The 27436-nt window shown below is 37.2% G+C and overlaps 2 protein-coding genes and 1 long non-coding RNA gene across 5 annotated transcripts; all 3 read right to left on the reverse strand.

The window, feature by feature from the left end:
• Nucleotides 1–2299: 2299 nt before the first annotated feature.
• Nucleotides 2300–18593, reverse strand: bsg (basigin). 3 transcript variants are annotated; one of them, XM_004554910.3, is made up of 9 exons: nt 18374–18593; nt 9481–9831; nt 7661–7829; nt 6823–6911; nt 6008–6147; nt 5454–5727; nt 3786–3798; nt 3582–3658; nt 2300–3445 (listed from the first exon to the last, which is right to left on the reverse strand). In XM_004554910.3, the coding sequence occupies exons 1-8, from the start codon at nt 18435–18437 to the stop codon at nt 3598–3600; spliced, it is 1161 nt and encodes a 386-aa protein (XP_004554967.2). In that variant the 5' UTR covers nt 18438–18593; the 3' UTR covers nt 2300–3445; nt 3582–3597. The 3 variants fall into 3 exon arrangements, with proteins under 3 accessions (XP_004554967.2, XP_004554966.2, XP_012775626.2); XM_004554909.3 differs by having other exon boundaries at nt 3786–3810; nt 18374–18592; XM_012920172.3 differs by lacking the exon at nt 9481–9831 and having other exon boundaries at nt 3786–3810; nt 18374–18589.
• Nucleotides 12949–18364, reverse strand: LOC143415139 (uncharacterized). The gene is made up of 2 exons (XR_013095749.1): nt 16374–18364; nt 12949–15303 (listed from the first exon to the last, which is right to left on the reverse strand). It is a non-coding gene; the product is annotated as an uncharacterized LOC143415139 (long non-coding RNA).
• Nucleotides 18594–19204: 611 nt separating the features above from the next.
• LOC101466349 (E3 ubiquitin-protein ligase RNF126) lies at nt 19205–27275 on the reverse strand. Its single transcript, XM_012920105.5, has 9 exons — nt 27136–27275; nt 23865–23923; nt 23162–23222; nt 22411–22646; nt 22211–22279; nt 22052–22121; nt 21838–21931; nt 21385–21500; nt 19205–21271 (listed from the first exon to the last, which is right to left on the reverse strand). The coding sequence occupies exons 1-9, from the start codon at nt 27211–27213 to the stop codon at nt 21092–21094; spliced, it is 963 nt and encodes a 320-aa protein (XP_012775559.1). The 5' UTR covers nt 27214–27275; the 3' UTR covers nt 19205–21091.
• Between the last annotated feature and the right edge of the window lie 161 nt (nt 27276–27436).

Genomic DNA, 27436 nt, shown 5'->3' on the forward strand with positions numbered 1-27436 from the left:
GTGTCCACTGTACAATCTGGGAACTCTTGTTTAGCACTCGTAATAACACAGACACTAAATCCTCCTTCTCTTGTGCTATTTTGTAGCAGTGTATACACCCGAGACTGTCACCTGTCTGTCTGTCCTGCACTCTCTCCGTTTCTTTCTCTCTGATTGTGGAATAAAAGTATGAACATGTATTTATAAGTTAAACTTATGTTTGAATCCTGCAGCTTATCACACATTTGATTTCCAAGTGCAAGTGTCCAGAGTGAGGACCGACTGCTTTGCACGCCTGATGATCCACCAGGACAAACTCAGCAGTGTGTGAGGAAGAGGAGGAGGAAGAGCCAGCAGTAGCTGACAGATGGAGAGAATAGACAGACTGTTCCCTGTTTGTGAAGGACTGCTAGGAAAGTTTAAAATAACTCATTGTCTGTCCTGAATCAGTCTTATTAGGTAATGTTCAAATAATTTTATCATTCCAGTGTTTTCTGTTACACACTATGAAAGGCAGCAACATGTTTAATATTCAGAAACCTAAAGTATGTATCACCAGCAGAATGGACCTCAAAATAAATGTTTGTTTCAGTTCTATGAAGCTTTGAGTATTTTGGATTAGTAGAACTGCTGTGTTTGTTGCATCATATTGCTGTAATTGTTTATACATTCTGAGGTAAGTTGATCTATAGTGTTACATCATATTCTATAAGGATGTTATGTGTTTGTATACTTTCTGCTCAGTTTTGCCATTTAGCAGAAGTCAGCCTGTTTAAGGCTCTGATATCTATTCTGTGTGACTTAAAGCAGTTATGACAAGGTCTGATTTTCTCACCCAATAAAGGAATATTTCATATCAGTCTACTCTTCATTTTATCAGAAACAGTTTTCACAGCTCATACATTTTCTTTTTACACATATGTAAGCATTAAGCCAAATGTAATGTAATGCCAACATATTAAATGAACATTTTTTGTGTATAATGCATCTATATATACACACTGTCAAAGATACTTGTCTTTGAGTGAAGATTTAAGGTGATAGGCAATATAAATAACTGCAACTTGAATCTTTGACCCAGAGTTCAAGCTCACTGCTATCTATCCATCCACACACATCTAGATATATCTATAATAATCTGACAGTAAATATAATATTGGCTCAACTATTCAAAGTGATGTCATGACAAAAATGATTGACCAAAAAAAAAAAAAAAACCCCAAACATTTTTTCTCCTTCATTTATGTCACACAAAGCTGTATGAAACGTTTCTCGCGGTTAGTATCATGGTTCCTAGGCAACCTGAGTAACGCGACGAAGGCTAGACCGTCCCATTTCACAAGCCTCTCACTTCCGCACTTCTCGTACGTAGTATGCGTACTTTAAGCGTGCGGTCTCTTAATTGGCACACAGCCCATGACAAATGATTAAACACAGACACTCATGACAATTGTGTGTGTGTCTGTCTATGCACTACTGTTTTGTTACAAATGCAGCAGGTAGGAGACCCAGTGTGTTTGACTACCCTTAAAAAAAATGGAAAAGAAAAAAAAGCTGGGAACAGGAATTTGAGGTCAACCATGTGGACAATCTACTTCATGTATCTGCCATATCTGAGTTCCCCTTTTTGTAAGCTTCAATTTGTTGGTAATTTAAGCACATTCAAACTGACTTTGTACATTTCTGCAAAGTAATAGCATGTTGTTCAGGTTATAACCTGACTTTAAAGTCAGTGTTGAAGGGAATAAGTAAAGCTGAACTAGGGGTCAGTCAATTTTCATTCAACCTAAGTTCTTAAGAAAATACCTTCATTTTATTTTATAACAACAGGAAAACTCAAATCATGATTGAAAAAAAAAAAAATCAAGTAACCTCCACACCCAACAGTGAAATGCTGCCCCCTGGTGGGGACAGCTTGGAATTCTGTGAAGAGTAAATGCCTTAAGAACAGGTACTTTGTTTCAGTGAGTGAGCTGGTTTAGAAAGAAACTGATTATTTTTGTTATAATGGGAAGTTGCTGCCAAAATTGATTATAAAAGTTGACATTTAAATATCAAAATTTGTTTCTTTGTTTTTTGTTCAATGAACCTTACCGTCCAAAATAATCTCAATGTATTTTAGTGTAACCAATTAAGCTATAATGCTGTTAATTTCATTTACAAACCCCAAAGAATAAAACTTGGATACGACAATAATAAAATACTTAAATACGTTTCCATTAAATTGCAAGACCAAGTATTTTCACTTTAGGATTGCTTTCTATTGTAGCTTACCATTTCTAAACCACTTGAGTAGCTGTAGTTGAGTAACAAGACCAGACAAATTTTAATACCTTTAATTTATATTGTGCAAGTTGTACAGAGATGTTGTTGTTCCATGTAGAAGGAAAGTACAACAATTGACACAATTCTGGTTGACTAGGTCTCTCAAACTGTGCAATTCCGAAATGGTAATATCCAATCACAACACTACTCTTGGTTAAATGGAATATATGGCTTCTGAGTCATCTATACAATGAAGGGGAAGAGACAAGGATCCAACAGTCGCACACAACCAGTTCTGATCACACTGAGCGAATAAAACTAAAACCAATATTTGTCAGCAATTTGCCTGTATAAGTGTGTAGCATTAAAAGTTGCATTTGACAAAAGCAACATCTCTTGCACTTGGTCCTTAAACTTCAACCGTGTATGTGAAGTCGGCAACAAAAGCATCGATGAGAAACGCAATCTAAAATATTTAAATAGGGAAAAGCTTTAAAAAAAAAAAAAAAAAAAAAAAAAAAAAAAAAAAATCCTATTCAAAACACTAGTTTCTTGTGGTAATAAAGGTAGCACACATTGAATCTTAGCTATTATTTCTGCAGCAACACATTAAAATTTAGTGGTAGGTAACAAAATGCAAAAAAGACAAGAAATGGTGGCTGTTAAGGCAAAGTGTAAAACTCTGCTAAGGGAGGTTTGTGGTGAAGGGACAGAACATGTGAATTCAAATGCCCTTCATTATTTTCTATTCAGAGTGGCAGTGATTCATTAGGATCAAAACAACTGCTCAGATCCTTTAATTGCATCTTGGTTCGATTTATAGATCACCATTTCAGATCGGAGAATATAAAACCAATGACTGATGACTGAGGTCAGTGCAGGAAGCATCAGCATTAACAGAAAATAACCACAAACTACGCATTCCTCATGTGAACACTAATGATTTTTGCAACAACACACGTGGCTAAAACAGCATTTAAAAACTCATGCAATATTTGCCCCATAGTCTCAAGCAGAAATTTCACACTATGTTCTCTGGCTGCACAATATGGAGAGGGATATAGAAGAAACCAAACCAAGAGGAAATCATATTCTTTTAAACATTAAACACCCAAGCACAAAAAGGTACTTAAAATTGCAAGGTGCACAGTATATTGTGCCACACAGCAGCTGAATCCTGGAGTGTCGTCTGGACATCCATCTATGCAAGGGGGGGGGAAGAAACTTTTATTTTTTGAAAAAAATAAATATATATATCCCATTCCTTACAAATAAATTTGCAGACACAGACTAGCCCACAAAATGCATTATTAATTTTAACAATTATATTAACTCACCTCTTTCAGCTTTTAGTTAGTTAGAGTTCCTTTGCCTCACATTCTTGTCTTTGTGGTTTGCATTAGAATTGCTCTTCCTGAAACACATTGAACAAAATGAGCTCCAACAGCAGCGTTTGTGTCAATTTTATTGCTATAGCACATTTAAAAGCAACAAAGTTGACCAAAGTGTTTCACAAGGTAATTAGCAAAGATTTCACTTACAGAGGAGCAGATCCTGAGTCATCATCTGGACAGCAAAACAGGATCAATGACAAATGGAAAAAAAACAAAAACAAAGTTAAAATGTTTTCTCTGATTGGTGTGAGAAACCCACGCCATCCCCAGCCCACAATGATAGTAGCAAACGTTTTAATCGGTAACATGACTGCAATGGTGTTATGATTAAATCCAACTAAACACAAATAGAAGCATGCCCAACTGTTGCATTTCTGACATTTACATAAAACCCATTTAACAATTACAATCATTTGTTCTTAGTCATATCATATAATGTGGCTTTTGGCATGTCGTGTAATAATGTTTAACGTGAACATTTTTTTTTTTTTTTTGCACTGGCTTGATTCCCCCCTTTGTATCACAGAGGCTCATGCAATTCAAGCAAAGGAAGACCAAAGGAAGACTACAGTGCACTGCTGTGGTAACAACAGTAAACACCTTTAAAGTGGCAGAGCTAACACACATCCTTGTATGTCCTCTGGCCATATTCACACCCGAACAGCATGTATTCACAGTATGGTAAAAAGTAGGCTACCTCTGCAGCCAAATGATGAATGACACAAATGGTATATGATATACTGATCTTGAGAAGGTTGCCTATTATGTATCATGCATATAGTACAAGATGCACAAAGCATGCAAACAAATAGTTGAGACCTCTTTTCAACCTACCCAAATTCATGTCAAACCATTAGAGCAGTTTAAGTGTCTCATTTGACTCTTTCATTGGCTCAAACACACGTGTTTAAAAACCAAAACAAAGTGAAAGAAATATTTGAAGCTTGCGCTGTAAGATTAAGGGCCAGTGAAAGAGTGAACAAGTCTTTGAGCGCATTCCTCTTAGAAGTGGTTACTATGAAAGCAGTTCATTCAGACTCCCACTGCCTTTTCCACGCGGTCATCTCAGTTCAACCACTTCAGTCTGACATGCAGTTTTGTTCACTTACCAAAATGCAAAATCAGCAGCGAACAGAGAAGTAAAAATGTAAATAATAAAAAAATAAAATAAAATTTCTAACACAGATTCTTTACACAGTGGTGGCAGCTATTTCCTGATCTTTATTTTCAAAATGAAAAATAATAGTTAAAAATAAATAAATAAATAAATTTAAAAAAAAAAAAAAAAATTCAACTACATCCTGCATCTCTCCATAAAAACCAACAAGTTGCTTTCATAGTCTCAAAGGGCATTCAATTTTCTGATCTCATTGCTTAGTACACTAGGTCTACAGTTTGAAGTGTTCTGGTTTTAATTGTAGTTAAATGACTTATGAAAAAGAACAAGTCTTTCCCGCAAAAAAAGAGGAGCTGCAGGTTGACAAACAGCCGGTAGCTGGTATTACACAAAAACCATGGAATAATAAAATGGTATGTAGTTTTTTCTACTAAGAATTCCTAATAATATCAAAATGGCCCAAAAGGTTTTGGAAGTCACCAACTATTGCAGCCAACCGGCAAAGATACTTGTGAGGAGTCACTACATAATGACTTCAGCTTATGCTGATATTTGCAAGGGAACTGTTGAAATCCCAGCATTTTCTTCATTGCTAAAAATCAAAGATGAAGGCAGTGTTGCATCATTGTGCTAATTGCAATTTCAATATGAAATAAATAAGGATGTAATGAGTGGTGTAGGGGACATAGCATACATACCGTCATTGACCTCATCAGGCTTTCTCCTCTTCTCATAGATAAAGATTATCGTGACAAGGATGATGACCTCTGCCACGATGCCAAGAAAGGGCCAGAGAGCAGCCAAGCGACTGCGGACACGCAGGTTGATTTTGTCAGTAGCTACGCCGAGTTCGTTACTTCCAGAGCAAATGTAATGCCCGAGGTCACTGTCGATGTTCAGGTTGTTAATGGTCAGACTGGTCTTGTTGGGGGTATTCTTGATCTCATATTTCTCAGTTCCATTGGTGATACTCTGAGGGTTAGTGAATAACAAAGTGGTTAAAACCCAAAACATAGTTTGCCAGTGAATGACAAACTAAGCTAGAATTATGCACAGTTTAGTGAACTGGAATAAGACCATATCTACAGTGAAACATTAAGACTGCTGATGATAATGAGGTTTGTTTTTTTTTTTTATATAATCGTAATGCTCAGGTATGCACTGTGAGAGCTTGTAGAAATTTCAACTTGAGACAATATTAACTAAAGTGTTAGTGAACATTAATATCATTCTGAGTGTGACAGAAACTCACAACTTGGGTTTCCTCGTCGTTCTGCTTGAACCAGAGCCAATCAGTAGGTAGTGGATATCCATGACTCACACAGACCAGCACAACTTTGTCATTTTCATTGCCGTGCTCAGAGTGCTTGTAGGCAGCGACATGGGGAAGTGCTACAGCAAGAAATGGTACATTAATTCAAACTACAATATGACAGTAAACAGTAGATTAAATAACCCCATAATTATTATAGGACATCTAAAAACAGAAAGCAATACATCATTTAAAATGCTCTCAGACATATTTAAGTTCTTCAAATAATTCTGTTATGTGGAAACTGATTTTTTCCCCTCACATGCAAGTAACATCCACCCAGTTTGTAGCTCCAACAATATAGATTTTTTTTTTTTATAAAAACAATTGAAATAATTGTGTTAATTATGGTGAATATTAGCAAAGCACAATCATCAACAAACATCATCGAAATAGTCAGAAATAACAGGAAACGTGTATTCCCTCCCCAACCTGCAAAGCTCCTCTAGAAGTCAGGGAGGAGAAAAAACAAAACAAAAAAACCCACCACTACACAGTTAATGTCAATTTCACATTTTCAAGCATTCAGTATGACAGCATGGATTCATGATAAAGACCCTTTGACCATTCACCAGAGCACAACATAACGTAACACCACACGACTCCTGTAACCTAAACCAATAGTTCAAGATATTGCAATGTAGTACAAGTCTATATTTTTAATCTGCAGGGTATTATTTAAAAACTATTTGAAATTGAACAAAAAATGTTAACTTATCTCTGAAAACATCTTTGATATGCAACTCTCTACTTACTTCTGACGTCAATGGTCTGCTTCACTTCTGGATCAGTCAAGAACACGCATTCATACTTTCCACTATTGGCATGAGTGATCTTCTCCAATCTATGGGAAGAAAAAGAATCATTTATTTGAGAATAGTTTAACAAGCTTTGTTTTTTCTTTAAGACATTAGTAGCCAACAAGTGACTTAGGACCACTGCTGAAACCCCTTTAATGATGGCGATTAGTTTTCCACTCTGCCAAGTAGAAAATTCACAATAGATCTCCATTTATGCTCAAGAGCGTGGTAAAACTAAAGCTGCTTATCCACCCAGCAAATATTTCATATTTTCCCCCTTTATTACAATCGACCTTTTGTTTGGTGCTACTATCCTGTACAATCCTGCATTCTATCTCCAATGGGGAATTAAGGTCAAGCAAAGTGAGCACACAGCTTTCACGGCTGCCAAGACTACCAGTAAAGCTGCACGTCTATGCAGTCCATCTCTCTGCTAATCAAGAGCAGTGAAATGCCTGTATGGTGCCCCTAGCTCTGCTGCTAAAGCCAAAGAGAAAGTAGTGAGAGGGGGAGATCGTAGACAAAGACGAGAAAATGAAGGATAGCAAAAGGCATGTATACCAAACATAGCACTTTAAGGCACAGCAATGGTAAATATTTACAAGCCAATTATACTTAGCCAATCATTTTAGTCACTCAGTGTTTCTAATTAGTTAAATATGTCTGGCCCACAAAAGGCTTCTGTTGGAAAAGGTCTCTCGCTTTACCAGCATATGGTAAACAGCATAATATTCTGCAAGACCAGCAGGACAGACCTGCCTACATGGCACATGGATGCTTTTTTTTTGCTTACTTGTGGGTAGTGTGATGTGTGTTGCCATCCTTTTTGGAGCTTTCAATGATTTTGCCATTAAAAGTCCAGTGGGAGCCCTTACTGGACATGCCGGCATCTGTGAGGTTGCAGCTGAGCACAGCAGAGGTTTGGTTGGTGACTTCAGAAGGTTCAGTGTGGATGTTTGGTGCTTAAATTGAGTAAAGAAAAGAAAAAAAAATTGAACATAACACATTATTTATAAATATACCAAGTAACAAACAGCATTGGCTTCAAATGCATCATTGCCACTGATTGCTTATAAGATACAGTTACAATTTACATTTAGATCTTGACACTCAACAGCTGTCTTTAAAAGAAAAAAAAAAAATTCTATTTGACACGATGACATCACAGGGTGGGAAAAATGATAGAAAACCTCTTCAAAAGAAAGAAAAAAAATTATACACATCCTGTGAAAAATTCCCTGTGGTTCTGTTGGATTATTCTAACGAGTCAAATAACTCCACATCTCAATTTAGAGGCTACAACATAAAAATGTTGTAGAAATTCCATGTATATGACAATCCTATGCGCTCATTCACCAATGAGCAAGGAGTGGGGGAAAAAAAAAAAAAAAAAAAAAAAAAAAAAAAAAAAGAATATATAAATAAAAAAAAATTAAAAAAAACTTTAAAATTAAATGTAGAGGCAAACTATCCAACTTGCCTACTAGCCTCAATGTTGTCAGGTACACATTTATGTGTCAGCTTTGCTAAGACAATTGTTGAGTGTTGATTGGTCAAAGAAAAATCCAATGATTTCCAACTAAGCTTTAACATGTTCAAACTACTTTACAAGTTTAAAGATTAATAAGATGGGAGAAATAAAACAAAACATGATGACAAATAAACCATGAAAACAATGTGACACACGCACAAGTTCTATACAGGTGCACAGAACTTTCTGAAAAAGGTGGAGAGCTCCCCTCGTGGGAGGGAGAATGGGAATTACACTGGAAAGGTAATGAGCTACAGAAAGGTCATGGGGAAAAATTATTTAATTCATGCAGAAGAAGCAACAGCAATAAAAACTGTAAGTTTAACAGCCAATTGTGATAATGGTGAACTAAAGATGTTTAAAATGAAGCTCCAATTGGATAAAGCAACATTACTCCAAGTTCACAAAAAAGAAAATAAATAATTAATACTGGGCCACAAGGCAGAAAGATGCCCCATGGCTGAGAATCCATTTTTACAGTTAGTTGCCATCTTCTGTACCTACTGTTCAGTAGGCTATAAGCCACAGGGATGGTCTACAAGCATGAACAATAGGGGCATTGCCAGTGTTAGTACCAATTAAGGAAAATGCAAGCAAATTAAATTTCTAACAAGAAGCAAAGCTAATCTGACGCCCCTTTTTTGGTTTTATGACTAAATAGTTAAACCGATCAAATATTACTTTGTTCATGTACAATAATAATCCTGAAGGAGCCATTTGCATATTTCCAACCTTATGACCAGTATTATATACAAGAAAACCTACCATAATACTACCCAAGCCTTAAATCGAGAGGGGAAAAAAGGCATCAGATTGAACATATGTACTGTGTCAGATAATACAGGGTTAGGGAGCTATGGATGTCATAAGACGAGGTTCATTTTCTACTAGGGAACAACCTTGGACCTTCTCAGGAAAGGAGGAGGAGTGTGTTTACTGGGTGAAGCAGGATGGAAAGTTCTGGTCCGGGAAACACGGCAGAGGTATGTAACAGGAGATTAATGTCCGGGACTTAACTAATGAGGAGGTAACAGTCATCTACTTTGACTGGGGGGTCTCCTCAGGTTCACTCTGCCACTCACTTTCAATCACAATAACGTTTGCCTGCGAGCGGATCCACTTGATTTTTGGCGTCTTCTTCAGTTCATTGCGGTCAGGGTCGTTGGAAGCACGGCACTCATATGTGCCAGAGTCTTCAAGGGTCAGGCTAGTGAGGTGTATGGTGCTAGTGGCATGTGCTATATATGTGGCATTTATTTTCACACGGTCGTTCCGTGCCCCATCAAACAGCTGAGTAAAAGTCTCATTTGGCTCCTCGCCCTCTACAAACCACCACTGCACCTCAGGAATAGGGTTCCCTACAACCTCGCAATGCAGCTCTCCACTGTCATTGGTTAGCTTCATCTGAGACAAAGGGGACTTGATAAAACCCGCTGAGCACAGTTTTAAAGTAAGCCCAGCAAACAAATTGAACATTTTTGAATGTGATGGGGTTAAAGCAAACCAAATGATTTAATGAATTGATGGTAGAGTGCAATGGTGAAAAAGCAACAAAGCAGGAAAGAGAAAGAAAAACAGTTAATACACAAATGAAATAAAAACATGAAAGTAAGCACACACACTCAGAAGAGAAAAAAAAATAAAACAGATCAGAGCATCATGTTCACCCAATTTCTGTAGAAATGTTTGTAATCATTTTGTCCTCTTATTAATGCTGGGTAGATTAATGAAAACATTGATATCCAATATAAGGTCTGTAGGTTCTGACTAGCTTGTATTGACTGGGCTGGCTCTAGGGGAAATAGAGTATAACACTCCCTTAAGCTAATCAAGTTTTAGATAACTGTTACACTTAATCTTGTGTCCATCTAGAGATTTAACCCTCTGGGGTGCCCAGACGCACTGGCGTGTCCAAAACACATGACCGATTTAAGATGAGGAACAAGCAACAAGATGCAGCCACTCCGAGTCTCCATTTAAACTATATACAAGTTGTTAAGTTGTCTTGATAGGCTACATAAAGTGAAAGAGCAGTATAAAAAGCTAGTTTTGAGACGTGAAAGATGTGTGACATTTGGTGTGTTTGCAGTATATAGTTATTGTGTAGTTTATTCGTTTGTTTTGTTTTCTGTCTCAAAACAAAGAGGACACTAGTGAATGCCAAAGTTGTTGCCAAAGAGCCCCATAAAGGCAGATTTCAATGCAAATCTGTCTCCAGGTAGAAAACAGGATGAATGAAACACCTTCTGTTGTCAAGCTGGCAGGTTTTTGGCCTGTGATGTGTTCCTGTGCTTGTGGTGGACAAAAAAAAAATATCTTGTGGGGTATCACATAGGGCTGGGCCATATCATACCGTTCACGGTAATACTGGTATAATGTCGGGCAATGATAAGAAAATGAAATATTGCAGTAGAATATGGGTAAAACGTGCATGCGCAGTGCCTTTGTTTTCATACGCACATGGCGGCGACAGAATGAAAAGGGCGAAAGCAGATTGTTGAATGAAACAGATGAACCAGAACTGGTTTGTAAAAATGCTGCAACTTCAGTGGTGTGGAACTGGTTTAGCTTTCGTCCATCAGATACACAACAAAACACTATTTTTGGTAGAGCATGCTAGCGGGCCATCATTTTTACAGTGTTTTTTGGAAAATACGGCACACTTGAAATCAATCCTCTGAATTTTCTGAAAATCAGTGCTCCTTATAATCCCATGTGCTTTATGTATGAACTCTGGTTGTGTTTACTGACCCCGAAACGATTTTATGTGGTACACGGCGCTCAAAAATCTGTCAAATGTTTTAGTACGACTTTGCTAAGCTACGAACCTGCACCGCTTGATGGATTGTCGGAGCGTTGCGGCTATCGTAGGCCGGAGCCTCGCAGAGTGATACGTACTGTGCTTCAGCATAGTATTACAGTATTCTGTGTGTATAACCTCTTTTTACGTTTTTTGGATATTATACATGGTTATGCTGAGGATATGTCGGCCAATTTCTACTGGCAATGCCTTTTGGTTAAACTGTCAGCGAGGAATTTGCACTGTTAACTTTTTATATAACTTTAATGCACATAAAAAAAAAAAAACAGCTGATCAAATACGTTTATTTTTTTTGCACGAATAAAGTTGTGGAGTTGCAAAGTATTTTGTCTAGTGTCAATTATATAGTTATCGTAAATTTTCAAATGTATATCATGATAAAGGGCAGCACGGTGGCACGGTGGTTAGCACTGTTGCCGCACAGCAAGAAGGTCCTGAGTTCAATTCCAACATCAGGCCGGGGTCTTTCTGTGTGGAGTTTGCATGTTCTCCCCGTGTTTGCGTGGGTTTTCTCCGGGTACTCCGTCTTCCTCCCACCGTCCAAAGACATGCAGCTTGAGGGGATAGGTTAATTGGAAAATCCAAATTGCCATTGTGTGAATGGTGTGAATGTGCGAGTGAATGTGAGTGCGAATGGTTGTCTGTCCCTGTGTGTTGGCCCTGCGACAGACTGGCGACCTGTCCAGGGTGTACCCCGCCTCTCGCCCTATGACAGCTGGGATAGGCTCCAGCGCCCCCCGCGACCCTGAAAAGGATAAGCGGAAGCGAATGGATGGATGGATCATGATAAATTATTTTTGGTCATATCGCCCTGCTCTAGTATCACAGATAATTTGTGTGGCATCTTATTATGACGCCTAATTGTTCTGCAATTTAAATTTCTGTAACAGTTTTAAATGGCTGTACACACAGAAAAAAAAAAAAGTCTTTAAAATTTGTTATACATTTTGCATTAAAAGTAAAAATAAATAAAATTTCCTACTTTGTGGTTTTTAGATCAAGTAAAGTAATGTTAACCAAGGCAAGATAAATAGTTTTTAAATGTGAAATATAAAGGTAAAATAAAAAGTAGTCAAAAACAGCCAATTACACCCTGGGCCCCAGTGGGTTATTAACCAATTTGAGTAACTCTGTATGTATTCACACAGGCTCTGTGTCGAGCATGAGCAAAGTCCAGTTTGATTAGTGTAACCCCTGCCATTGTACTTATGGGGTGGCTGTAGCTCAGGTGGCAGAGCAGGTCAGCCACTAATCAGAAGGTCGGTGGTTCGATCCCAGGCTGCCTCCTGGCTGCATGCCAAATATCCTTGGGCAAGATATTAACCCCATGTTTGCCTACTGGTGGTGGTCAGAGGGCCCGGTGGCGCCAGTGTCCGGCAGCCTCGCCTCTGTCAGTGAGCCCCAGGGCAGCTGTGGCTACAGTGTAGCTTGCCATCGCCAGTGTGTCAATGGGTGAATGACTGAATGTAGTGTGAAGCGCTTTGGGGTCCTTAGGGACTAGAAAAGCGCTATACAAATGCAGGCCATTTACCATTTACAGCATGATTGCTAACCATTAATGCTTCCTTCAGCTACATTTAAGGAAAATTATTTAATTAAAAAGAAAAATCTCTGATAATGCTTTGAGGGACACTGTGTCACCGCTCTCAAAAACATCTAATTAAGCTACAAAAAGCATAAAATTATGACCCCCACTGTGCTATGGAAGAATGCTTTTCCCAAGTATGTGATCTCTCAGTCAGACTGCCAAGAATGGCTGACAAAGGTAGGTGCAGACAACCGTTAATGATCCTTCAATCCTTCAGGCCAAAGGCTGTGTTTTCATCATTCTGGTGGAAGCTGAAATTAACTGTGACCATGTTTAGGCTTTTGAAATGGGGGTCAAACTGCACCACTGCAAAGGAAAAACTTTTGAAAAGTTTTGAAATGTGATTTTTTTTTAAGCCATATCTCCAAGATCTAATTAAAGGCAAATAGGGATGACCAAGCTGATGTAAAGCCAAGCCACAGCCAAACAAATTTTCTGTCAATTTTTTTTTTTTTTTTTTTTTAATTATTGTCTGGACTCTAAGACTGCCGAAATGTGTTGAAATAAAATTTGAGTCCTTTTTGTATTTTCCATTTGTTTTTTATCAATCTAATTTATAGGATTCATTGCTCTGTTAATATCAAGTGTAGTCTTTGTAATCCAGTTGTACACTGGATTACATAGACTAAATGCCAGCATTAAGTATTAGCAGTTACACAATACCTTGGAACGTTTCGTCTTTAAAAAACAAAAAACAAAGCTTTCCCAGGTCATCCCTAAAGGTAGGTGGGAAAAAAAACAAAAACAACAAACAAAAAAAAAAAAAAAAAAAAAAAAAAAAAACACCACAAAAGAAGCATGCAGAAGCTTTTGATGAAATTAACACAATTTACAATGAATGAAAGAACATGGGAAAAAAAAAAAAAAAAGCAGATGAGGTTGAATGAAAATGTTTTTGAATGAATGAAAAAACTAAATTGTGGGCATATAACCCATCTGCTGCACAAGGTTCAAACAACAGTTCAAATGGGTGCTTCTGCCAGGCTGGTCAGTACCAAAGTATTGATAAGCAGATGGACATGTGGTGTTACTATTCATACTCGAGTGCAATTAAAGCACTCCAACACAGGAATTTGAAAATATCAACTACATGACCCCTGCCGGTGTCATAAACACAATTGTCACAGAAATGTTCATATAACACTGCACATACCACATGTTAAATCAGTTTGCCGAGTTTGGCTAATGTTAACAGCGCTCAGAGCCTGCTGTTCTTGCAGGTTAGTGTCCACCAGCCTGTACAGAATGTGGTTATGCATTGCCCTGGTTGAAGTTATGTGTCAGTTTATGCCCAACCAACTTGTATGAAACTGCTCATCTCAACATTAGAAGTACTAATTAACTGCATGGGTTTGCATAGCCGCTGACCTACTTAATGGTGTCAAGAGCTGCTGGATCTTATACATGTTTAACTTTCGTTGTACATTAATGAAATACAGATTTTTTTTTTTTTCCAAACAGGTATATTTCAAGTGTCCACTGCCAAGAGTGGCAGAGTTTAGCCACCTGCAAAAAGTGCTATGTCTAAAGGGGTGTCCCTGGACTCTAAATGTGATCATTACCCAGACACCACTTGGATGCAGTTAGGCTTACATTCTCTTCAACTAAAACTACAAAATTTCCAATTTAACAATAGATATAGACCAGACAGAAGAAGAACATCTGTGACGCTGTAACAAGAGCTGCAGTTTCCTAGTTTAGAATGGCTTCTCCATGATTACCAAAGGTCACCTTAAAAGCACATGCTTTTTAAAAGTTCAAAATTAAATATAGTTTAGGCCTCAACCTCAGAGTGACAACATGAATGTTAATCCAATTCACTACAAATAGCCCTCTGCACTAATAACATGAGAATCAGTCTGACGTGCTACATTTCTGTGTACTCAAAAAAAAAAAAAAAAAAAAAAGTACATGTGGAGGATTATTTGACAATAAGCTAAAACCTGTTAGGCTATTTTCAATAGCCACATAAATATATTGACGCTTTTACACTGAACTGTTCATCCCAATTTATGTTTTTTAGTCACGTGACATGGAGACCTTGAGGCCACAACATTATTCCAGCATGTGATCACTTAACACTCCATAGTACTGCACCTCAGGTTAATATTCCATCTGTTTGAAGAAAAGAGAGCTCAGAACATATTACAAAAAAAGAAGAAAAAAAAAAACTCTTTACAATCTAAAGAAAGCTCTCACCCAAGTATTGCAACAACTAAAAATAACAGTCCTCCCAGTAGTCTATCTCAGTTTGGTGATACTTATGTGAAGAATCCCCTTCCATACATCAGAATGAAAGCAAACAAAGAGTCAATGGATCATTAGTTGCAGGATCAAAACAGCTTTACCGAGTACTTGTGAAAAGTCAGTAATATATTGATAGATGGGGACTAATGCAAAAAGCCACTAAACACACAGAAATGTTGTCATACTCTACATTTTGCTAGTAGTCGTTAACAAAACGAGTTGCTAGTCCCAACTGAATAGCTATTCGACCTAGAGCTGGGCGATATATCGAGTTTTTAAAACATATCGATATATTTTTATACGAGATATAAGATGTGACAATATCCTTTATATCGATATAGTCTATGTTACGTTATAATTATAGTTGTGGAGCCGCAAGTTTGCCTCTCTTTCGTCCACTTTTGTCTCTACGCAACGTTACTCCGCCTCGCCTTCACTGAAGACAACTCCCCCTCCTACCCCATCGCTTCACGTGCAGGCAGCGACAAGACGGACACGGCAAATCTCCGTTAACGAGTTACTGCGCATCGCCCCATGCGTGGGGCTGGACGGCGTCAACGTGCTAACGAGCTAAACATGCTAACGAGCTAACCGCGCTAACGAGCTAACCGCGCTAACCCTAAAATCCTTTCATTCTCTCAAAAGTTGATAGCGCGCCTTATGTATGAATTCTGGTTGTGCTTGGTGGCCGCGAACCGATTTTATGTAATACACGGCGTTCAGCAATCTGTCAAAAATGTTTGAGTACGACTTTGGTAAGCTACGGAGCTGCACCGCTTGATAGATTGTCGGCGCATTACGGCTACCGAGGAGCTTCGCGGAGTGATACGTACTGTGCATCAACGTAATATTACCGTATTGTGTGTGTATAAGGACCATAAATGGCACCTGTAAGAGACGTGGTTATGAAGCGGATTTCAAACTCCAGGCTATCAGTCACACAGTAAAACTTGGGAACAGAGCAGCTGTAAAATCTGTCTGTCTTTGTTATTACGCTCAGCGTCTTTTAGTTTACATTTTGACTGCACAATTGTGAGCTCTTTGTTTAGCACAAAAACAACCTTGTTTTCTTTTATTTATGGAGCATTATTATTTAATGAATGCTCATAATTTAATTTTGAGTAATTTTTCATGTACATCTGTGCTGTATGTTAATAAAAGTGCCTGTGTGACATCTGGGACACAGCTTTGACTAAGAACTCTTTTTGTTCTTACTTTATGGCTTAAAAAAAATATCGAGATATATATCTTATATCGCCATCCAGCTAAAAAATATCGAGATATGAATTTTGGGTCATATCGCCCAGCCCTAATTCGACCTATTAACTGGCTTAGAATAGGGAGACCCAGCCTTGCTTTGTACTTTACTTGGAGGTTTGATGTAATAACTATGTATAGAAGGTGGTGGTTCTAGTAACATCTTTTTAATATTAATATTATTATTATTATTATTATTATTATTATTATTATTATCATCATCATCATCATCAATAATTTAAAAATAAAAATGGGCACAAAACTTAAACGGCTACAATGAATACACAGGTGATTTAAAGTCTTTGTTTAAGCATGTATTAAAGAAAAAAAAATTGTTTGGAAATAATTTCAATACAAATAGCCCTCTGTAGCATATGCCTACATAAATAGGTCTCACTCCCACCCACCACCCAGATTTTGGACTATGGATCTAGAGGGCACTAATCAAATAGAACACTTTGTCCTCTTTAATAATTTGGCTACAGGAGACCCATAAAGGATGAACGTGAACACTCAAATGGATAGGAGGAGAGAAAAAAAATCTGCCACCTTCAGCACTAATGCTTAGACGCTTTTATCATTAAAGCATAATTTTACTGAGAGCAAGTTAAGCAGACTCAAAATGGTGGCCAATAACAAAATGGGTGTGTTTTGAACACCATTCACAAAATTACTTGAACTGAATACTGAACAACTGATGTGTTAAAATTGCTTTTTTAATGCTTGCTTGCTCCCCTTCTCACTCACACAAAAACAACAACAGTCTTATCTACCCGTCTACTCTGTAGCCTACTTTTCATGCCAAAGTTAAACTAACAACTAACAAGGAGGTGAAACTCATGGGAGGTCTAGTGTTACTCGTGATCTGCTCCAGAACTGTTTTTTCCAAAGCAGAAAACAATGAAAGGCATGAGGGCTTCTGGCTCTGGCTTAAGTGCATGTACACATAACAACCAAACATACTGTGCACCGGTACAAGCTCCACAAAATTTAAGGTTCCAGTGGTTTTATCCTCTACTGGTAATCAAATTACTAACATTTTACAAGGTCTCAGTACACGGAGTTCCTCATTTCTCTGGATTGCCTTTGTGATGAAATTCTGAGCGGAAAATTAGTCATCTCTACTAAGTAGAGCTGATCAAATTTGTGTGAGCCAAAATTCAACATTTAAGATAGTTCATTAAAGAAATTTCAAGACCAGAGTTGTTCAGTCTTCCAAAGAGCCTCACCTAAAATTACCAGCTCATAATGACAATGCTACACATCGAATAAATACAGTCTTGTGACGCCTCCAATACTGGAGACTGTCTGGGTCAACCGGCTGATCGTCTACATTTAGTATGAACATGCTATCGGTATTCAAGCTGAGCAGTTTTGATGTTGTAAGCCATGGCCGATCATTAAGGGACACACAGAAAGGGCAATTTTAGTCTTCAGTAGATTGAGAAAACCCGAGTCCTGTGTTCGTTAAAAAAAACCCACAAGATAACGAACAGTACGAACTGTTAGCAAATGTTTAGAACATTACGCAACTGCCAGTTACATTTGAGCAACGTAAAAGATTAGAAGCAACTTGAAACAAGCTTATTTTCCATCATTTGTTGTAAATTAACATGTCCCACGTGACCTCACATTTACTATTAGCTAACGTTTGGAAAATCTTAAAATAACATCACCCAGAAATTGTTCGACACAAGGAGCGTTCTAAATGAACAAGAAAGAACGAGGCGAAGGAGATTTGTAATACTATCGATATATACCAAGTGTCACGAAGCGGTTGGAAGGGTTTTTATGTATCGCACAGAAGCAAATCGGCTAGCTAGCAACAATGCTACGCCTATGTTTTCGACATCATGTTTCTAACCGTTTAAGGACAGCTTTTAGGTTTTTATATAGAACGGTATTCAACATCGAGAATGAAAAATAAAATACCAAATGCGACAAACATTACTTTTACAAAGCAGGGACACTGAAATCTAAACAAATAAATTAATAACGATAATATTCGCAGTCAATGCAAAGTCTACATCTTCGAACAACATGGCTGACACAGAATTCTTACCTGTGGAGGCATCGGCTCGCCAACAGCTCAACAGAAGGGCAGTGACAGCCCACAATAACTTCATTGTTGATAATAAATATTTACTAGGTCGTCGAATAACCTCAACGTTAACCGCGTTTAGCTGAATGTTCTCTCCGCTGATTGTACGGACTGAATGCCCGGAGCTGAGCCGATGCGGTTGTCCTCCAGTTTTCACCTCACGCACACGCCCTGATCAGCACGTACACCGTGACGTTTTTAGAGGCGTGGCTACTTTTTTGTATAATTCATGCAACCCAAAGTAAAACCTTGTTCCATTTTTATATTCCATTTAATAAAATTCTATTTTTGTTTTAGCATCACAATATCTTAATACATTTGAAGTTTAGCTCAAAGCTAATCACGCCACCATTCTGAATCGCAGTCTGAAACGGAAACTCATCTAGATTAGACGTTCAAAGTATGTCAGTGTTTTTAAGGAGATGTTTACATAAATTAAATGTAAGGAAAGGAATCAATAGCAGAAAATAGAAAAGAAGTATGAATAGAACTGCGGTGCCTATGAGGCAATTTAAAGCAAAAGCAGGAAATAAAAAAACACAGAGGAAAGGACATTAGAAGAAGAATAAAAAATTTCAACTAGTTTTGTTTGGGAAAACACATCCAACCTAAACGTAGGCTGTTCTTCACAGGTAAATGGCTAGAGTAAAAACAAATGGAGTTTTGGAATGAATATTAAATAATATTTAAATAAGATAATCCATCCATCCATTCGCTTCTGCTTATCCTTTTCAGGGTCGCGGGGGTTAAATAAGATAATTCTTCTGGAAATATAAAAAATACTCCAACATGAAATATTTAAATATTTTCATTTTATTCAGGTTTCTGTTATTAAAAGATTTGCAAAACCTGCAGCTCTAGAAAAATAAAGCCAATACATATTCACATTATGTATTTTTTAAAAATCATAAGTCTAGACTTTTAACCGGCACCAGAACCACTGAATCTACAGCAACCAAATATTTAATAAGCCTGATATATTCCAGCTTCACAGCTAGAAGGCAAAACAACAAGGTCAACAATGTTTTGTATCGTTTGTTTGTTTTTTTTTTAAAGAAAGATTATGAATCTGTAATTTCCCCTTGTGAGAGCAAACTCTGAGCTATATGTATTCATCTGTCTTCCAGTAAGATCAGTGTTCTGTCCATAACAATGCCATCTTTGAACATAAAACCCCTGATGTGCAGTACAATGTAGAGGAAATACACCCATATGGCTAAACAATTAAAGGAAACAGAATTTATTGGCTTCTTGATAACATTAGACAGGCAAGTACACCAGTGAAGGATTTAATATAGAATCTGTTTACTAGCTGCATGCCTTTGGACCAGGCCTTACTTTGAAAGTACAAAATTATCACAAAATCTTATTATGCATTGAAAACAGGTCCAGAAGTGCTCACTAATGGGGTCATTGTTCCTTGGTTGATGCTTGGCTGTTCTGGACAGCTTTGAAGGCGTCATGACAGGAACAAATAATTTAGACTGGGAACCAGAACAACTTAAAAGTTCACCATATCATTAGTTTTTTTTTTTATTTGGTACTTGAACAAAAGGGTATCAAGAGGGTATGTTTTAACCTCTCCTCTTTTAAAATGACCCAGTTTTTATGATTACTGCACTACCATTTAGTTTTTAAACCACAGCACCACAGTCAGAGTATAAAAAAATGAATACACGTAAAACACTGTTGTTGTAAGACTTATTGGAAAGCCTTTAGAGTATTGTAACCACACCCTAAGAATGACTTACAGGAAATGAGTGCTAGCACCCAAACATCTTTATTTTCATCTGTTAGACAGTTTTGTCTGTACATGATCATACTGCAAATCAAGAGGAATTCAACTGGCAACTTTTGAAAATATTTATGTTTAAATTAAAATGCACAGAAATGTTTCAAAATGTATCACGTGTATCATATGTGGAAACATCTTTTATGGTTGCAAATATAAATCATAAAGTATGTGGCAATTGATAAAAAATTTACTGCAATTTAACAGATCATTTCAAGTGCAAACAATGGTACCTGTGTGATTCAGGTAATCTTAAAATAGCAAGTACAGGTTGACAATAAAATAATTATAGAAACTATTGTCAGTTTTTTTTTAAAGAGCTAAAGGGGTCAGATATAATATTGTTTCAATGTAAGTTCAAAGTGCACGCTTAAGCAGTGCACTATAGTGCATTTTGGGTCATTTAATATGCGAGATATGAATGCTCCTTAAAAAGGGATAGCTTTATTATTCTCTTGCTTTACTGAAAAAAGTGGGTCATCATAAAACAAACAAATCAAGAGATTGAAAAATGAGAAATAAAAAAAAGAACAGCAACTGTCTTGTTCTAGTTTTCTACCTTTGGATTCTTTTTTTCTCTTCTTGTATGAGGTGATTCAGGCAGATCAAGCCTCTTTAAGTATCCATGCTTCTATGCATCCTCCCTGACTGAAGGTGCACTCCAGGCCTCTGCCCTTCCTTTGTTCAGAATCCTGATGAAGGTGGGAGCAACAGGATGGGCAGAAATACATGGGCCTCATGTATCACTTATCCGTGAATCAGCGTGAGTGCTCCTGGGGAGATGCACTCAGGTTTCGGCCCTTCGGCAGGGAGAGGATGGAGGTCACTGCTCTGAAGTACAGCAGCCTGAGAGCTAAAAACAGCTCATGGGGTGACACATGTTCTTCCTACGAATTATCTGTGGAGTTCTCATTGCTGGTTGAACTTGAGGACTGGGGTGTTGAGGAGGATGATGATGAGGAGGAGGAGGAAGAGGAGGAGGTAAAATTCATCCCTGATAGTTCTGGAGGGTTTGTTGCTGTGTTCTGTCCACTCAAGCTTTTCCTGCACACTGGACAAGTGTCATGCTGGAGAAAAATATAAAACCTTTTTAGAGTCCCATTTAGCCCAATGTTTCAGTCAGCAACAACTGAATATTTACTGTAAGGGTAAAGAATACTGAATAGATGATGTCTAGTACCTGTTCCAACCAAGGGACTATGCAATCATTGTGAAACATGTGATTGCATGGGAGCTGCCTCACATTTTCACCAACACTGTAATCTTCTTTACACACTGGACATTCCAGTCCTGAAGCTGAAATGTCAAAAAATATAGTTAAATATGGTGCAAATAGGTCAACAGTTAGTTCTGGATGAAACTTTTACTGACAGGCAAATAGCATTAGGACTTATTTTTCAGGAAAAGCTCCATATTCTTTAATATCCAGTGGAAACATTTGTTAAGTTAGGAGCAAGTATATTCCCATTATTAGTATTTTTAAAGTAAAATAGTGACTTATAATACCCTAAAGTTATTTACTTAAATCTACAAATAAATAGTCATACTTGATTAAAAAGAATAAGTCAAACAACTGAAATCTGATGACATACTTGCAATAGCCTGCAAAGCTGTTGTAACTTTTTTAACTTACCAACATGCTCATCTGTAATTTGTACTGTAGGAAGACTTTTTATTTTATCTCTATCAGCAGGTGGTGGTCCTGTATTCTCAAACTGATTTAATAACTAAACATTAAAGAAAGGAGAATATTAGAAAGGAGGATAAATTGAAAGACACATTTCATTCGCATCAGTATCTACAATGTTAATACAATCACTTAAAAAACAAAGTTTCTAAAAGAATACCTGTGTTATAATAGCATCTAATCCATTAGCACCCCAGGCATAGTCCATAGGATTTGAGTGAAGAACACCCCTTTAAAAAGAATGGGACATTAGAACAAAGTAAGCACATTTTGGTGTGAACTCCCACTCTATTTTAACACATCTATTTCACAAACTCACCAGGGTCCAACACCAATGTTTGGCATTGCCGTAGGTGCAATTATTCCATTTACTAGCTGCTGAATGATTCTATGAAAAAGAACATAAAAAGATATGACAGAGTAGGAGGCAGGAATATTAATAAATTGCCCAGCAAGCACAAACAAAACAAAACGAAACAAAACAAAACACCGCTTCACTTCACAATCTCCACTCTTTACCCCTCTAAAGTGGGAACTCCCTCGTGTCTCCCTGCTTGTCGTCTTGAACCATGGCGACTTCTTGGTTGCCTGGCACCATATCGTTGCCGAGATGCAGCTTCCCTTTCCCGACGGTTTTCAGCATCCCTGTTATCCTCTGTTGTGAGTCCAGCCCCAAAGTCAAAGCTATCATCAAAGACACCCAGGGCAAACTGGCCATAGCCTGAAGGGAATGTAAACAGGTGCTGGTCCGCATTCTGGGACACAAATAAATGAAAGCAAACACACTGACTTGGTACAAACAAGTGAAGCTTTTGGAGTACAAACACCAAACTTTTACATTCAATACAAAAACACTTTGAAAGTTAATGGTTTGGTTGATAATTAGGTCAAGGTTCACCAATGGTACAGTCACAGAATGCTGACTTGCAGCATTTCCCTGTTTACTGATCATTAAAGCCTGAGTAACTATCACTTTTAAAAAAATCTTTAGATTACTGATGCCTATTTTTAACAGGGAAAAGTAAAGCTAGACAAATTATTCAATAAAATACACTGTAAAGCTCAAAACTGCAGCTTCAAAAGCTAAAGTGCAAACTCCAAGACAAAGTTCATCATGCATGATAACATATTAGCACAAACGTCACTGGAAGCAGTTTTAAGAAATGCTGACTCTGTTACACAATAGTGTGCATAACAGAGGCAGAGCGGTACAAAACAGGGGGAGGTTAGATGATAAAGACAGAGTCTGAATAAAGAATGGGTTAGAAACCTCAAATGGTTGTTGATTCTGGGGCCCGCTGGAGATGGTAGACATGGAGCCATTGTCAGCACTAAACAGGGGAACATCATTGAGAGTGTTATGTTTAGACCCAGTGACATCAAAGGAAATGACCATGTGTCAACGTTTTTATCCTTTTATATATTTGTAATGTTTTGCTGCCATTTCACTTTGTTTTCTAGATTATTTACTTTTTGCAAACTGTTACCATGTACAACTTAGAGGATAACATCATTAAAGACACCTAAAAAAGGACAAAAACTCATGGCCATATGTTGATTACATCAGATTAGTTAGTAGATTTTTTAGGCCACCCTTTAATGGAAGAAAATAACACAATCTTCCATCTCACAGTATATGCAAAGCATATACGGAAACATTTATATTTAAGCAAGTGAATTAGTTTGCTTTCTATTTCTGCTACTGGAGGTTTCCTAAATTTCATCATCTACAACTAATTATGGAATGCTCATCCTACTGATTTTCTAATATATATATATATATATATATATATATATATATATATATATAAAAAATCAGAATCAGAATACTTTAAAAATCCCTTTAGGAAATGATGTGATTTATTTCTTTGTTCCTTTCGAGAAATAGGAAATATACAGACATATATCAACAAAAACTACAAAATTTGTTTTACACAGGGTTAAACTGTTTTCAATATACACTTTTTACACACCTTCTTTCTTCCAGCAGTTCTTCAATAAACCCTGACTCACATCTTGGACATGTATACTCCTGTAAAACAAGACAGTAGTATGAGCAAACACATAATGTTGCTCTCTGATTGTGAGGAAAAAAACCCTTTCAATTCTAATAACAAGATGTACATTCTTTGCGAAGTGTAATAATTATTGCCATTCATGTAACATTATTCCCTACAAAATACTTTCTTTGCTTCCTCACTCACAATTTACAAAGAGATAAATTGATTTATCTGCAAATGCTACATACTATTTTAACTGTAAGAGTTAATGCATCTGCAGCCAGCATTGATTAATACAATTTATTTTTCATTCAAGCTATCCAGAAAAAAAAGACTGAAAACAGACAAAAGGCAACTTTAACCTTTAATCAAAAAATGATCACATAACTGCTTGTCATTTAAATCTTACATATTTGCAAGTGACTCCACAGGCTACATCAGGGTATATGTTAAGCAACTTATGCTTAACATATACCCTAGACTGGAAAAGCTTACTTTCAGGGTTTTGGTTAAAAAAAAAGAAAATCAATTGCAAGTATTTTCACCGATTACTTTTGTTTAAAGTGTGATGGACTGTAAATAAAACAGTTGTTTAAATGTATTTTATTCTAATGTGGTGGGACGTGTTAGTGCAGTCTATGTGCTGCTGTTGTTTCTAAAAGGAAAAATAAATAAATAAATATATTAACTTGTGTATGGTTACACGTGGGTATAGAGCCTGAAAGAATAAGATCATGCGTACAAGAGGCGGAAATTAGCTTCTTTCGAAGGGTGGCTTGGGTCAGCCTTTGAGACAGGATGAGGAGCTCAGTCATTAAAGTAGGGGTCAGAGCCACTACTCCTCCATATCAAAAACAAGCTAGCTACGGTAGATGAGCATCGCAGTAGGATCCCTCCTAGGTGAGCTGTTTCAGGTCAGCTTAAAAAAAATAGAAGATGTCTCTTTGATTGATTGATTGATTGATTGATTGATTGATTGATTGATAGATATAGATAGATAGATAGATAGATAGATAGAGTTTTTCTCACTTAATTGGAGTAGGTTTGGTCATTTCAGTTTAGTTCCATGGTTTAAAAATTATTGGGATGGGGGGTTATTTTTTAAAGGGAACCCCGACTATTATTACAAGTTACTCTAAATATGTTACAAATTATCTCCACTACATAAAAACATACTTGAGAATAACTACATTTTTTTTTGTTATTCATTAAATCTTTGTTATTTAAAACTATTTTGGAGCCGTGGGAGCAGCCATGTTTTTTCGCACACAATGCATTCTGGGACGATGACGTGTATTGGTTGTCGGTAGTATAGGTGCTTTCGTTCAGTTAACCTGTTTTGTTTTTTAAAGTGTAGCAACCGTATTAACTAACTTGCCTATTAGTGACCTGGTTACGATTTGGTAGAACCACCGAGATAATCCATCAACAATATAAGGTTAGTCATTAATATAATGCTGCTGCATCGGCTGGGCTAGTTACATCGTAAGGGTTTAAAAACCGAGCTTTAAAGTGATTAGCGGTAATACAAACCGTGAGAAGCCGACAGTGATCACTGACTGTTTTTAGGGGATTGTTGAGATTAAATCGAATAAGATACAAAGCATTGAAACGTGTTAAAAACACAACAGTCTTATTAAATGCAGACTACTTTGGGCCCAGAAACACGATTCATAATGTTGTGTTGTCATAATGTCATCACTTAAAGACCGGATACCGGTCATGGAGGCTAACAAGGGCCGCCCAAAGAACATGTGGATTAAGACATACGGCTTCAAAAAGTTTTGGTGCTTTACAACAAACGCTCTCAGTCGCTGTTGCCATTGGCAAGCAATAGCCGCATAGGCACCAGTAGTTTTCCCTCACTCTCTCGTCCTCGTGTGGCGGATTGTTTTCATCTTCATCTAAACTAGGTGCTGGTTGACTATTTTCATTCTCTCTCTCGGTTTGCTCTGGTTCAAACTGGAAAGGTTGAAGAGAAGCCATTTCCAGTGTGCTGCTAACTGGATGCGGTGCAACCGTATGACATCACTACCCAGAGTGCATTGAGAAGTAAATAACAATGGCGACCTACTGGTAAATCGGTTTTATATAAAATGTGCTTAAAAGGAAAACATTTGGTGTATTTTAATATCACACATGTTTTATTGAAAGCACAGTACATATTTTAGCGCAAACATGTCTTAATAGCCGGAGTTCCCTTTAAGTTTTTGCCATGCATTTGTCACGGTTTACAAAAACGATAAACGAAGTTCATAACATCTGTTACAAAAAAATCGCATTTACAAATCTATTTCTAATAGGAAAAATTATGAATAAAGTCATTCCCTACACATTTTCAGTATAGTTTAATTTGCATTACCCAATACTGTTCAAGATATTTTCTGTCCCTTGTGCCCCGTTTTTATCTCAGTTAACTGAGAAGACATCAAAAACAGAAGTGGAAGTCTGACTGGTCAAAATGAAATTTTATCACATATAGCTTACATATAATCCATCGTAATATGTACATTTATATAATATCAGTAATATCAAAACAAATATGTACAATTTCGATATTATCAACCAACACTAGTGGAATGAATAACAACTGCAACCAATTACACTTGAATTATGTTCTTCAAAAAAGCCAAGAATAAAAAGTCGCTAGTTGTTCACATGTTAGAGACATACACAACAGCACATTCCAAGTCATTTTCACCACCCTACACAAACCGTTAGCTGATATTTGACACTCTAAACGGCATGTTTAGCATCCTGTGACAGATCCTTTCAGCCGGACTGACAGAAACATGCACACAAGCGATTAAAAAAAACTGTTCAGTTTGAAAAGAATTTTCCGATATAATTATGAAAGTCCCGAAGTCTATAATTATAAAGATTCCAATTCTACCGTTAGTTACTGCTAGTAAGTGTAGCTAGCGGTCAGGCTAATACCCATCGAAATCCCATCAAATAAGGACCAGCATTTTTTTCAAAAGATATTACAAATTAGAAATCCATCTGTCAGTGAGGCTTACGCAGTTTGACGTTGTATAACAGCCGATCCTCTATTTAGAGGAGTAGCTAACTAACTGGGCAGGGTTGGCGAGATAAACGCTACATCGTAGGAATCTGCTAATACCGTTAGCATGCTAATTGTTGTCCTCTTACTAAAACAATACATAAGAAAGTACCGCCGATCCCATCGCGTTTTCAGTTTGTCCAAATTTTATTCTCTACAATTTTTATCCACTACACTTACGGGAAGCCGAGGATTGATCTCTGCTGAGCATCTATGACAGAAAAACCGGCTGGGCCATGGAGGAGCTTCAGCCATCATTAGCTACTAAACAGGTAAAGAGGAAAAACTACGGAGCCCCGAAAAGGACAATCAGGACACCACGCGAACTTGCTAGAAATGACGCTGACCTTGTGAGTGAACATAAACACTTAATATTACAATGTGAGGCTTTAATAAAGCTATTGTCGACATAGAATGCAATGAAATGTTATAGTCAGTTTAATATTTTGTAATAGATTACATGGATTTGTTAAGTTTTATT

This window comes from Maylandia zebra, linkage group LG23, assembly GCF_041146795.1.
Source record: "Maylandia zebra isolate NMK-2024a linkage group LG23, Mzebra_GT3a, whole genome shotgun sequence".
Lineage (NCBI taxonomy): Eukaryota > Metazoa > Chordata > Actinopteri > Cichliformes > Cichlidae > Maylandia > Maylandia zebra.